This window comes from Alosa alosa, chromosome 18, assembly GCF_017589495.1.
Source record: "Alosa alosa isolate M-15738 ecotype Scorff River chromosome 18, AALO_Geno_1.1, whole genome shotgun sequence".
In the NCBI taxonomy this organism is placed as follows: domain Eukaryota; kingdom Metazoa; phylum Chordata; class Actinopteri; order Clupeiformes; family Clupeidae; genus Alosa; species Alosa alosa.
This window is the reverse complement of record NC_063206.1, coordinates 7,994,030-8,009,029: the sequence shown is the minus strand read 5'-3', so window position 1 is coordinate 8,009,029 and position 15,000 is coordinate 7,994,030. Positions and strand designations below refer to the sequence as shown.

Below are 15,000 nucleotides of genomic sequence, written 5' to 3'. Positions count from 1 at the left end.
GGACCTCTTCCATTGAGAGTGATTTCTGCAACCGATTTTATGGTACAGCCAATCAGGACGCAGGGCAGCGCAGATGTGACATAGCGTAGAAGCGACTGTGAGACTGTTATTACTGTCACGGGTTGGCTTCGATGTGAGTGGTTGAAGTAGCATGTCAATAGATGACGGACAAGTGGCTTATTCAATCATATGCAAGCATTTTTTTATTAGGCCCAGCCTTCTGAAGCAACACTTCAATGGATCGTTTCCAGATGGATGAATGGAGCTAGGCGGAGCGAAATTCATCTGGCTAGGGTCAGGTTACATTTTTATTGGACTATTTCCAATAAATATGTATCATTCAGAGTATGGAAGTCGTATATGATGATGAACAACAAACGCATGATTTCAGCATATTAATACCTGAGAACTGAGAATGGAAGAGAGCTGGCTTGAATAATAATCTCCTGTTACTGTGAATATTCCATAATACTTGAATAATGATCTCCTGTTAACTGTGAATATTCCAGAATACTGTGACTCTGTGTGTCTGTGAATACTGTGTGGTCAAACAAGTTGTTCATTTTTAATAACATTATTATTCATTTAGCTAATACTAACACTATTTATATGTATATTTTTTTTGGGGGAGGGGGGTGTGTTACCTTTAATTAGATAGCACAGTGAAGATCGACAGGAAGCGGGTGAAAGAGAGGGGGTGGGTATGGATGGACGCTGTAACTTGTGCCCCAGAACCCCCTATTTAGCTGCCACTCATGTCCACTCACAACCTTCAGGTGTTCCATTTGAGAGATCAAATCTCAAATCCCTAACTGCTTGACCACCACCGTCCAGACTCCACCCAGGCAAGGGTCAGGAGGAATTGAGTGCACGATAAACAATCATAGCCGCTGAGCTCCAGATGGGATTTCTTAAGATGCCTCCTAACAGCAGTTCTGTTGTTGTTGTCCTTTGACAGTGGCCCATACCAAGGAGACACACCACCACCCGACGGAGAAGCCTTTGATCCAGTGCTACAAGTGTGGAGAGCTATGCAAGGGAGAGGTGCTGCGGGTGCAGAACAGGCACTTCCACATCAAGTGCTTCACCTGTAAAGGTGAGTGTGTAAGACTTCATAGGTAAAGGGCATCACCAGTAAATGTGTGTGTGTGTGTGTAAGACCTCACAGATAAAATTCTTCACTTGTAGAGGTGAGTGTATAAGACTTCACAGGTAAAATGCTTCACCTGTGAAGGTGAGTGTGTAAGACCTCACAGGTAAAGTGCTTAACCTGTATATGTGTGTGTGTGTGTAAGACCTCACAGAGTGTAAGACCTCACAGGTAAAGTGCTTAACCTGTATATGTGTGTGTGTGTGTAAGACCTCACAGATAAAATTCTTCACTTGTAGAGGTGAGTGTATAAGACTTCACAGGTAAAATGCTTCACCTGTAAAGGTGTGTGTGTAAGACCTCACAGGTACTGTAAAGTGCTTAACCTGTAAATGTGTGTGTGTGTGTAAGACCTCACAGATAAAATTCTTCACTAGTAGACGTGAGTGTATAAGACTTCACAGGTAAAATGCTTCACATGTAAAGGTGAATTTGTAAGACCTCACAGATAAAATTCTTCACTATTAGACGTGAGTGTATAAGACTTCACAGGTAAAATGCTTCACATGTAAAGGTGAATTTGTTAGACCTCACAGATAAAATGGTTCACCTGTAGAGGTGAGTATAAGAGTTGAAAGATAAAGTACTTCACTATAAGAGTTCACATATAAAGTGCTTCACCGTAAGAGTTCACATATAAAGTGCTTTAAAGGAGGCTGTGGTATTCTTTATGGGTAAAGTACTTCACCTGTAAAGGTGAGTGTGTAAGGCTTCACAGATAAAGTAACTCACTTGTACAGGTCAGTGTCAGATATATAATGAAAAACGTCTACTCATGATATTAAATCACAAGTCCATGATTCTGGTAGACTGGGTGAACCCAGATAAACAAATTGCTAACAGGTACGTTTATGCCTTTAATCTGACAGAACAGTGAAGTGAGTGGGAGAGAGAGGTGGGGTGCGATCAGGAAATGACCTGGGTCGGTCTCTAACCCTGTGCTCCATGTAGTATGGGTGCTGTAGCCAGTTGTGCCACAGCACACCCCAATCTGCTGATATTTGACCTCAATCTGTTGATATTTGATCTGTTGATATTTGATGTCAATCTGTTGATATTTAATCTCAATCCGTTGATATTTGATCTGTTGATATTTGATGTCAATCTGTTGATATTTAATCTCAATCAAATTTTCACCCTTACCTTCCATGCTGCTGAAGCAATGTATTGACTGTCATGAGTAGTTGGTCAAATCTGACAAAAAGTTATCACATTTGAACCATGGACTGAATCTTCAATGAGGGTTTTTATCTAGGATTTGAGTGACTTTTCATGTGAGCATCAAAGAAAAATCCCCGTAAACTAATGGGGGAGGTTGTTCCATTGTGATTTGTCACATTTACAGAGTAGATCAAGTTTTAATATGCTGATACCTTGAGGGCTTGATTTGTCAAATACACAAAGACGTATTTTTAGCTACTCTTGATATAAAGTCTACTGAATCTGAACTTTCAAGCCAAAGGTGGACCACCACTACCCCAGTACAGTTATTGATGCAAGTAAATATGTTGTCACAGCATGGATAGCATGTTTGGAATGAGACCAAAACCTTATTGCATTGGACCATATGAAACTTATCACAAATATACAAGAACAGAGCCGTTTTCTCTGATGTTTTGAGTGGTGCATTAATTAATAGTAATCACTGTAATAGGGATAGTAGAAAGCACTTTCATGTGGTTAGTCAGATTGACACGCTCTTGTGTGATTCAAGTGATTATATGTGTCTCTATTTGTGGAAACAACAACATGTGTCAATCAGCAGCTTGACCAGGACATAAGTTCATTATTCTGTTTGCAAACTTATGTGAGATCAGACCCCCTAAAAATAATATATTGTGGCCGATATAATAATAGCTCATTTGTCCAAAGCTTTCCAATTTTAGACTGAGTATAAATATTTCAGCAGTCTGCAGATAGGCCCTCTTACTTCTCCCTCTCCTCCTACTCCTTGCCTCAAGCCAGCCGCAGATTTGCGGACCAGGTCGGCAGAGCTGCTCCTGTTTATTGACCTCAGCTGCTAAGGCTGTTAACGCTAATGTATGGCAGGACCTTTTTTAACACCAATCTAAGTGTGGCCTTGTAGCAGCCACAGTCCCACACACACACACACACACACACACATGCACACACACACACACACACACACATGCACACACACACACACACATGCACACACACACACATGCACACACACACACACACACACACACACACACACACACACACACACACACACACACACACACACACACACACACACACACACACACATGCTAAGATTAGCATCTCTTCGATCCTTACGGTCACAATCTTTAGACTAGGCCCACTGTAGTGAGCGGTGCTACGTTGACTGCAGTGGTTTCTTGTAGTTAAGGTAATGTGGAATAATTTAATAGAATAACCGATGGTGAATATTAATGAACTACAACGTATATGTACATATTATGTTTACAGACACTCCTGTTAAAGATTAGAGCTATTTATGTATTATATTTTATATTGTTTTGCAGTTTAAATTATAGTTTTCATTAGTATATTTTTCATTCGGACCTCGTCCCATAGAAACTGTCATACAGTAACAATAAAAGCTATTTTTGTAAGCAAAGCGTGCCAGGGATGCCTGAAATAGAAGCCTCTTTCCTGCCCAGCATTTGATAAGATGTCTCTGATGGTGGTGTAACAGAATTAATTTGCTTCCAGTGTGAGCGCCAAATCTCATCATGTTGGGCAAGCCACCGTCCACATCCAATTAAACCTTATTCTTGCCCTGCTCTGACTTTGCAAACTCAATCGGACATTTGGCAATCACTGGCATAAACCTGATTTGCCATTACGGAAAATTGAAAATGGGATGTTCTGCGTCCGTTTTGGGACATAAATTGATAATGATATTGCATGGATTTGTGCAGATAGCGTATTTCCAAATTCGCTTACAAAAGAACATCAGAACTTTTATTGTCAATATGCTACATACACTCCCAGCGAGCTTGCTCTTAACTCCCAAATCCCCATATGACCAATCAGAAACCTCTGCCTGTCTTGATTAGACTGAGGCAAAGAACGCAGTGTACAGTGTACAGAGGCTGTTGTTTGGTTCATCACTGCACTGTGTATGTGTGTGTGTGTGTGTGTGTGTGTGTGTGTGTGTGTGTGTGTGTGTGTGTGTGTGTGTGGGACTGTGGCTGCTACAAGGCCACACTTAGATTGGTGTTAAAAAAGGCCCTGCATACATTAGCGTTAACAGCCTTAGCAGCTGAGGTCAATAGGAGCAGCTTTGCAGACCCGGTCCGCAAATCTGTCTTTAAAGGGACACCAGCCTGATGCTTTTTCTCTACGAAACTCCCCCTCGCTCGGTCTGAAGCTCTTTTCCTTTTCTTTGCATCTTCTGTCAAGGGTTTTCGCTGCTTCTTCGCCAGCTCTGCCATTATACACACGTTTGCAACAATCGCTAGCGTTTCATTAGCCTGCCTCTGTGCTGTGGATGCAGGATGTAAACTGATCCTGCTTCGGTCGGCGGTTACGATACACTGAACGGGCAAGCGGGATATTCTTCCTACAGGCAGTAGGGGCGGGCGAGAGAGCCTTCATTCACCCTGTAATGAGTCATTTAACCATATACTGACTTACGAAGATGAGTAATTAACATGAAAACGTTGCCTGGTGTCCCTTTAACTACAAGAAACCACTACAGTCAACTAGGGATGTAACGATATGAAAATTTAACCTCACGGTCATAGTGACCAAAATGATCACGGTTTTCGGTATTATCGCGGTATTTTTAAAAGTGTGTTCAATATGTTCACAAAAGGACTAAAAGGCCTGCACAAGCTGAAATAGTTTCAAAAAGTGTGACAGCATTTACTATTACTAAATATAGGCAAAACCTTATCAAAAGTGCAAAATTTAACCACGCTCATAGAGGGGGTGCTGAGGGAGGTTAAAAAAATTGTTACTGAGTAGATGTGATTCTTTTATTCTGGTGCATTTTAAGGTGGCCTATTGCTACGGGAGAAGGGCATATTTTCATTCACATTCATAGGCCTACATCCTGAATGTGAATGAAAATATGCCCTCCACAAACAAACCTGGCTGAGCTGAGCATTCTTAATTCATAGCATAACGTTACCGTGGCATTGTGTTGTCCCGTTCACTTTTTCCTTGGTCATGTTTAATTGGCTTTGTGCCACAATTAAATCCATCAAGTAGATAACAGAATCAGTAGGGTACCAGTTTTGTTTTATTGTACCAGGCCTACTGTATGTCAAAAGCAGGCTTGGATGAAGCTGGGAAGGATTAAACACGCGGTTTTCACACCGTGGTAATCATCTGTGATAATCATGATATTTGAAATGAAAACAGTAATTGTTATCGTCAACATTTTTATCGCGGTTTACCATTATACCGGTAATCGTTACATCCCTACAGTCAACATAGCACTGCACAACACCGCTCACTACAGTGGGCCTAGTCCAAAGACACGTGTGTGTGTGTGTGTGTGTGTGTGTGTGTGTGTGTGTGTGTGTGTGTGTGTGTGTGTGTGTGTGTGTGTGTGTGTGTGTGTGTCCAGGCTCCAGATTCAAGAAGGGACTGGTGCCTGCTGTCTGTCTGACTGTCAGCCTGTCAGAGGTCTTAAAAGGCCGTCTTTTATCCCACTGGATGTGTCCAGATTCTATTTTAAATCCACAAAGCCAGAAGACAAAGGGCAAATTGATGCTAATTGGATCACCTGCATCGGCACAAGTTGGCTGTTGTTAGTTACCCATGCATGTGTTGACAAAAGTTAGAGTAAGTTTCTGAAATACTCTATGATAACTCTATGATTTGTGGGTAATAAATGGATTCATGCCCGGCAAGCTTCAGCACATTGAAAACATTAGAAATATGTGGAATATTTTGCAAAAATATATATATTTTTTGAAATTTAAAACTGAGAAATACAGAACAAAGACTGAGAAATACCTTGTGATGTCACATATTTGGTCAGAAATGTTGTGACATTTAGGACTTTTTGTGTGTAGGCCTAAAGTTTTTAATTGAAAAAGAAATATAACCATATGTTGTGTCAATCACGTTTACACACGACTCCAAACCTTTCATTTGATTTTCTGCATTTTTCCATAATTTTTCGTAAACGTGAACCCACTACTTGGATTAGATAGAGTACAGCGGGATGTGTGCTGATCTTCAGACGTGATGGACACAGGATCTTTGCTCTGTTTCAGCTGTATTATCATTTGCTCTCTGAGCCGATAAGAATGGATGTCAGTTGTGCATTGTAAGAATGGATGTCAGTTGTGCATTGTAAGAATGGATGTCAGTTGTGCATTGTCTGGGGTCTGTGTGTTTATTATAGTGAAATGAAGTGTAAGTGGAGTTTGTATCTGTATCTGTAGCCAGACTTTAGAATTTGTTATACTGCTGCAGTTAACAGCCTCTCTGTGGGGAAAAACAGAGACTCCCAACATCCTGTAGAAGGGAGGTTCATTAACTGTATCAACATACAGTACCCTGTGTCCATTTCAGTCACACGGCATGCTGTGTATTTATGGTGCTATTTAAGCCTGAAATGGCTGAATGAGTTTATCAGGACAAAAAGGACTACATTTGACACTGAGCAATACTGTATCTGCATCTCACTCATGCGCTGCATTACTGGAAAAGCATTACATCTCCACTCGCTGACTAAAACAGAATCTATCCTTGGTCAGGATGCTTGGATCAATGAGCAGGGGAGAAAGAGCAATTCTCTGCTGTTGCTTCCTGTAACTCACCGGGTTCCTCCTTGCATAATGCACAGACAGCACAGAGGGATATTGATTCCCTGAGAAACAGAACATCCCTTCATCTCAGATGATGTGTCTCGCTGCTATTTAAACACCCGCCGGTAACTTTGTCCGCAACATGTGATTGGGATGTTGATGAAAGTCATCCATTCAGATCTGTCTGTGTATGTTTTTTGTGTGCATGTATGTGTGTGTGTGTGTGTTTGTGTTTTTTGCGTCTGTGTGTAATACAACTGTAGAAGTCTTTGTTTACATCTTGGTGTTTTTGTCGATATCATTATGGCAGACGGTTCTCAGAGATTTGGCCCAGCGTCAAACAAAAGGGCTGCTGCAGTTTGCTAGCATGACTTAGGCGCTTAGCTGGAACAGGCCTGCAGACAGAAGAGCCGTGAGATGCTGCGCTGGGTGTCGGTTACATAACGGTTCCCTGCAGTTCAAGAGCACCAGACAAGCCTGTGGCTCACTGAGCTAGTTTTCCAACACTGGCTGCGCAACTCTCTCAATGAGGCTGGACACCACTTGTGGTACCAGCTGTGCTATACATATATTGAGGTTTATGCTTTCAGGTGTAATGTCCGTAGTGTTTAGGTCCGAATTTAGTCTCTGTGATGTTCTGGTGTGTCGTTAAAGAGATGTACAAAATGTAGTGGACAGCTTGGTCAAGTCATATGAAGTGGAAATTATTTTTACAGGATGTGTTACACACTTAAAATGGATTACAGGAAGACATTTCTCTGAAGAATGACTCATCGTGTGATGCTAAAAGCAGTGCTGGAAACGGAGCCAAACCCTGTTATTTCTGTGTGGGTCTTGGCATGCTGGTTTGACCGGTGTTCTTGCACACGGCAGACTAGTATTCTAAAGCTATTTTTGGCAAAGGTTAGATTCAATGAATGTAAGAAATAGTGGACAGCATATGCTCTGTCAAAAGTGAAGCCACCATAAGATGCTAAAAAATGGCACAGATGTAAACAAAAATGTTCAGTAGTGAGCAGTCCTCGCTTCAATTGTGCCAATATGACCTTACATGGCCATCCATTTTGGCTTAATATCTTTAGAATGTAAGTGTATGATGCCATGCTGTTCAGATAAGACTTAACACAAGACACATGCTCAGGTTAGACTAGTGTTCTAATGGTTATACCAGTGTCCTAGTGCTCAGGTTAGACTAGTGTTCTAGTGGTTAGACTAGTGTTCTAGTGTTCAGGTTAGACTAGTGTCCTAGTGTTCAGGTTAGACTAGTGTTCTAGTGGTTAGACTAGTGTCCTAGTGCTCAGGTTAGACTAGTGTTCTAATGGTTAGGCTAGTGTCCTAGTGCTCAGGTTAGACTAGTGTTCTAATGGTTAGACTAGTGTTCTAGTGTTCAGGTTTGACTAGTGTTCCAGTGGTTAGACTAGTGTCCTAGTGCTCAGGATTGACTAGTGTTCTAATGGTTAGACTAGTGTTCTAGTGTTCAGGTTAGACTAGTGTCCTAGTGCTCAGTTTAGACTAGTGTTCAGGTTAGACTAGTGTTCTAGTGTTCAGGTTAGACTAGTGTCCTAGTGCTCAGGTTAAACCAGTGTTCTAGTGGTTAGACTAGTGTTCTAGTGGTTACACGAGTGTTCTAGTGCTCAGGATAGACTAGTGTTCTAATGGTTAGACTAGTATAAGTAAGTATAAGTATAAGTATATATACTCTTTGTGTCCTTAGTGTCCTAGTGCTCAGGTTAGACTAGTGTTCTAATGGTTAGAGTAGTGTTCTGATGGTTAGACTAGTGTTCTGATGGTTACTTGTGTCCTAGTGCTCAGGATAGACTTATGTTCTAGTGTTCAGGTTAGACTAGTGTCCTAGTGCTCAGGATAGACTTGTGTCCTAGTGTTCAGGTTAGACTAGTGTTCTGATGGTTACTTGTGTCCTAGTGCTCAGGATAGACTTGTGTTCTAGTGTTCAGGATAGACTTGTGTTCTAGTGTTCAGGTTAGACTAGTGTCCTAGTGCTCAGCTTGGACTGCACTCTTAAAACTAATGTGTTGAAAACACAACTTGTTGTTCAGATACGGACAACACATTTGTTTTAAAGGGACACTAGGCAACGTTTTTATGTAAGTCGGTATATGGTTAAATGACTCATTACAGGGCGAATGAAGACTCTCTCGCCCGCCCCTACTGCCTGTAGGAAGAATATCCCGCTTGCAAGTTCGGTGTATCCGACCCGCCGACCTTCAGTCTCACAAAGTCTCAGACATCCTGCATCCTCAGCACAGAGGCAGGCTAACGAAACACTAGCGATTGTTGCAAACGTGTGTATAATGGCAGAGCCAGCGAAGAAGCAATGAAAACCCTTGACGGAAGATGCAAAGAAAAGGAAAAGAGCTTCAGACCGAGCGAGGGCTCGCACACGTATCGATGCGTACAGACGCTAGGGGGAGCTTTGTAGAGAAACAGCATCAGGCTTGCCTGGTGTCCCTTTAAGAGTGTAGTGTTCTAATGGTTAGACCAGTGTCCTAGTGCTTAGGATAGACTAGTGTTCTAGTGCTCAGCTTACTGTAGACTAGTGTCCTAGTGCTCAGGTTAGACTATTGTCCTAGTGCTCAAGTTAGACTAGTGTCCAGTGGTTGGACTAGTGTATGAGTGCTTGTGCCCCATCTGCTGTCAGATCTTGAGTCTTGAACTGAGTCAAGAACTGACAGTTCAACACCTGTTGTTACAGTACATATACAGTATAATGTTTGATTTTGTATGAAAACTGTGGCGTGTTGTGGAATATTTTCCTTATGTCTTCACCCAAACAGTTGAGTAGCGGGTTTGGTAGATTTCCCTTGAACAAAATAAATGTTTATGGAAATATTGCCTACAGTTACATATACAGTATGCTGCAGTCAGAGGCGAACATCCCGGTTCCAGAAAGTAAAAGTCCTGCCATATATTTGTTCTACCTGTGCACTTAACACAGGTGATATCACTGGTCGCTGGTTAACTAAATGGTTGGATCAAATACTTGGCAGGACTATAACTTTCTGAACCCCGGATGTCCGCCTCTGACTGACTGTTCAAAACTTTGGGGTGACTTACACATTTCCATTCTACTCCATTAAGGACAGAATGCCAGCTGACTGCTTCTCCCCTACATGGTGTTTGCAGCTGTGGTTTGGGTCACTGTCCTCCTTTTTGGCTGGAATTGGCTCTAATCAAGCACCATCCACAGGGTGTGGCATTGCATTGCAAACTGGAGGGACAGCTGTCTTTCTCTAAGATTCCTCATATCCTGTAGACATTTCCCACTCTGAGTCTAATGACTGTTGTGATGTGCTTTCTGTTGTATTCCATGTGTTCAGTTCAACTCTGATCGGTGTACGTGTGTCTGGTGACTTTTGTGTGTGTGTGTGTGTGTGTGTGTGTGTGTGTGTGTGTGTGTGTGTGTGTGTGTGTGTGTGCAGTGTGTGGCTGTGACCTGGCCCAGGGCGGCTTCTTTGTGAAGAATGGAGACTACCTGTGCACTCTGGACTACCAGCGTATCCATGGCACCCGCTGCAACAGCTGTGGCGACTTTGTGGAGGGAGAGGTGGTCACAGCGCTGGGGAAGACATACCACCCCAGCTGCTTTGTCTGCACCATCTGCAAGTAATGACACACACACACACACACACACACAGGGAACCAGAATCTAATCACACTCACTCACACAGCACATGCCAACACTACAAAGATGTCATTACAAGCATTAAAAAATAAAAATATGAAATTATGTTCATAGCCTTATACACAAAATTGGTCCCAGAGGTCTTGTATTACAGTAATGGGTGTGAATATCTTGTCCATATGGTACGTAGGCCTACAGCATAGTGGTATGGGCAAACAGCAGACATAAAGGATTGACAGAAAGGGGAGATAGATAGTTAAACAGATAGTTGAGATAGCTATTTAATTTCAATTTCAATTTACAGTTTTTCTCAGTCGCTTTGGTGCTTTTCTCAGATCAAAATGAAAATTCTCATGACTATTAGTTCAACCTCCACAACATTTAGTCATTTGTGCACATCATAGTAGCAATTTCTCCTTCCTCTGAACAAATTGCAAATGCTTTTGAACATGTATCAGTTGCTTTGTTATGTCAGTCAAAATGAACTATACTTATGGATGCTGAATAGTCGTTCCCAATAAAACTAATAGTCTTCATTTCATTGCTTGAGTCATTACATACAAAATTGGCTAACTAGTTATCAAATTCAGAATCAAAGTCACAATGCTGTAGAATTGCAAAAGCATATACAGTAAAACTGTGAAACGTACATATTCAGTGTCTTGTACTCACTTACTCCCCTAACTACAGCAATTTGTAACTTTACTGTAGTTTTCAAATGGCTGTACAAGTACTGAATAGTGCTGTCTTGAACATTTTCAGGTAGTGTCACCGAGTTCTGACCTTTTTTTGAATGGAAAAACACTAAGAACATAAACTTTCGTAATGAAAACATGACAAAGCCATTTGACTATCTTGTTCATAAACGACTATCTTGTTCATAAACAGTTTCCACTAATTCTTTTGAGAAAGTGCTGTGCAAATGTTACTGTAATAGTGATGTGAGAAAAGCACCAAAGCAACAGGTTAAAAACTGTAATTTTTTGCAGTTTCCACTAATTCTTTTGAGAAATGTCTCATAAGTGCTGTGCAAATGTTAGACAATCAGTGATGTGAGAAAAGGCCCATGGGTAACAACTGAGAAAAAACTGTAGAATTGGAGATACATATAGGAAGCAAAACATTACACATGTCTCATGACTTTTACAGGGTGTGACCAATCTGAGAAGGGTCAGGCCCATGAATAACAAGGTCTAAAAACATGATAAATTGCATACATATAGGAAGATGTAGAGCTGATAGAACATGGTGTTTGACCCATCTGCCTAGGGTCAGTTACAGAATAGTAAGGTTGGAGAGATAGATAGATAATTTGACAGATAGTAAAAGTGATAGTTAGTTATACAGATAGTTGGGATTACTATTTAGTTAGACAGATAGTTGAGACAGATGGATAGATATATAGATAGTTGAGAAAGATAGATAGATAGATATCTAGATAGTTTGACAGATAGTTGAGATAGATAGATATATAGAGATAGATAGTTAGACAGATAGTTGAGATAGATAGATAGATAGATAGATAGTCGAGATAAATAGATAGATAGATAGATAGATAGATAGATAGATAGATAGATAGATAGATAGTTGAGATAGATAGATAGATAGATAGTTAGACAGATAGTCGAGATAGATAGATAGATTGATCGTGCACTTTTCCTCACAGACGACCGTTTCCAGCGGGGGACAGAGTCACCTTCAATGGCAAGGACTGCCTGTGTCAGAACTGCATCCAGCCCATGTCGCCTGGGCCCAAGGACTTCACAGGATCCAGTGGTAGGACTCACTCCTCAACTCTTGCACGTAGAAATCATGGATCTATGGAAATTACTGCGTGTTTTACAGTTAAAGGTAAACTATGCAGTATTGGCCTTACTGTTTTCTCGGTTTTTGCTTCTTTTTCGCTGGCTCTGTCATGACAAATGTCTGAGAAACGCCATCGCTACCTTTTTCTAGCCGGTGCCTGGAATGTGTGTGTATTTGAATGCAGTAAAGCAACTCGTTATACTTCCTGACACTGAGACCGTCGGCCCGCCGGCGCACTGTTGCAAGGGTGGTTTTTCCGTTCACAGGCGCTAGGGGGAAGCGAGACGGCCACCATTCAACCCGAAAAAAGTCATATAACCATTCCAATGACTCTGAAGCTGTTAAATGAAGGCAAATTAAGCTAAAAACTTGCATATTAAGCTAAAAAACCTGCATAGTGTGTCTTTAAGTGTCCCAATGTGATATGCTAATGGGGAGGATCTGAACTTGCTATGGTTCTTTGGTTCTGATAAATGGTTCCCTGTAGGCTCAGGGTTCCTTGTCTTTGCTGCCTTCAAACTGTATTCAATGGTGAAAGCCCATATAGAGCTACATGGGGCCAAATGCCATGTTGGAAAATGTATAACTCATTGTTTAAGCGTTCACTGTTCATTCAGTTATGACTAAACATATGACTAAACAATATTATCGGTAACACTTTACAGTAAGGGTACATGAATTATCATGAATTCACACATGAATTAATTCATGATTTATGTATTACTTTATTCCTTAATATATCATGAATCTTCATGAATTTACATGAATTCATAGTCTGTCATTCATGACCTCATACATGAACAACACATCAACTAAAGCATTAAGTATGGTGGGCACATCATTATGATATTTTGAGAATGATCATAATGACTTCTTTTTCTGCCAAAAATGTAGTCATCACTACTCAAATTCTGATTTTAACACAACTTGCAGTTCTCTAAACACATCCCATTGTTCACACTTTAGTTGAGGGGCCACAAACATGATGAACTCTTGGGTAATTACCCTGACATTCATGTAATCATGATGATCATGCTTAAGAAATCATAAATCATAATGATAGACCCACCGTACCTGATGCTTTAGTTGATGTGTTGTTCATGCATGAGATCATTAATGAGAGACTATGAACTCATGTCGATTCCTGATGATTCATAAGATATAAAGGAATGAAGTAGTGCATAAATCATGAATTAATTCATGCATGAATTCATGATAATTCATGTACCCTTACCGTAAAGTGTTACCATATTATCTGTGCATAACCATTCATAGACCTGTTTTAAATGATCTCTTGATATAGAAGTGGAATGGACCCTGCACTGATCATTGGTTTGAATTGTGTTTTGTTGTGGTGTACTCAAAAGTCTAAAATATCAATGCAAATTGATGTGTAGTCCCTGTCACTTTAAAGTATGTACATGTATGTCATTGGGATAGCTTGAATTGGTGCGCAGTCGCCATTACATTTTTGGATTTACTAGTGGTTTGGTTTTTAGATTTACTAGTGGTTTGGTTTTTAGATTTACTAGTAGTTAGTTTTTTTGGATTTACTAGTGGTTTGGTTTGGTTAGCTTGTGAGACGGGACATCTGGAAAAGGCCTGCTCCCCCCACACACATACACACACACAGACACACACACACACACACACACACATACACACACACACACACACACACACACACACACACACACACACACACACACACACACACACACACACACACACACACACACATGCCAACACTTCACACACAGCATGCCTTCTTCAAAGATGGAAGTCCAAGATATGCAGGAACATCATCCCTGCATTTCTCCTTTCCCCCATTTCTGAAAATTCCTTTTTTATGTTGTTGACCTATATTACATAGATACAGTAATGTAAAATAGATATTATGTGAACATCCTATTCCTTTTTTACATTCTAATTCCTTATTATGTATATCTTTAAATGCAACTGTAATTTGCATTTATTTTAGTTTCGTGTGCCATGTCACTGCACAGCCCAGGACCAACTTGGGTTTTTTGGTGTAGCCGTAACATTTTCCAAATCTGCTGTTACGAATTGCGTCGCTTTGGATTAAAGTGTCTGCTAAATGCCAGTCAACTTTACCTTTAGCCACAGAAATAGCGCATATCGCTATAGAAACACAAGAGATAGAGACAAAAGATATCTGGGTCTTAGTTTCGAATGTGAAGATGTGAAGTGTCATGTATGCCCAAGTGCATTTGCTATTTAAGACTCTCCGTTTCTTTTGCACAGTTTCCAATGGAACTGTGTAAATAATAAAATAAATAATTTTATTTTACAAAAAAATGTAAATAATTCAAGGTGTAAAAAAGGGAAGGCAGCAGCCATTTTGCTTTTAATGCCTCTCTTGACATTTTTGTAGTGTTCCCTGGTCAATATTATTTATTTACCTTTCGAGGCTAGCAAAGCTGCTAGGAGAGAGCGATCCATCAGAGAGGAGATAGATTTGAAATATATCACTGGACAGCACTATTAGACAAACTGACATGGCAATGTGCTATTTCATTTCTACAATAAACTGTCAGCTGTAAATCAAAATGTAACTGGATTGCTGATGGACTGGGCAATCCCACAATCCACTCAGCGGGAGCATGTCCAATTTAAGA

At 40.7% G+C, this 15,000-nt stretch overlaps 1 protein-coding gene across 9 annotated transcripts in view; it reads left to right on the top strand.

Annotated features, from left to right (window-relative positions):
* ablim1a (actin binding LIM protein 1a) overlaps nucleotides 1-15,000 on the top strand; it is a 58,805-nt gene that overhangs the window by 22,168 nt on the left and 21,637 nt on the right. For all 9 annotated transcript variants that reach the window (XM_048269488.1, XM_048269483.1, XM_048269482.1 and 6 more), the window contains 3 exons: nucleotides 959-1,096; nucleotides 10,353-10,536; nucleotides 12,222-12,331. In XM_048269488.1, the coding sequence (XP_048125445.1) occupies nucleotides 959-1,096; nucleotides 10,353-10,536; nucleotides 12,222-12,331 (432 nt within the window). The remainder of the gene's footprint in view (nucleotides 1-958; nucleotides 1,097-10,352; nucleotides 10,537-12,221; nucleotides 12,332-15,000) is intronic.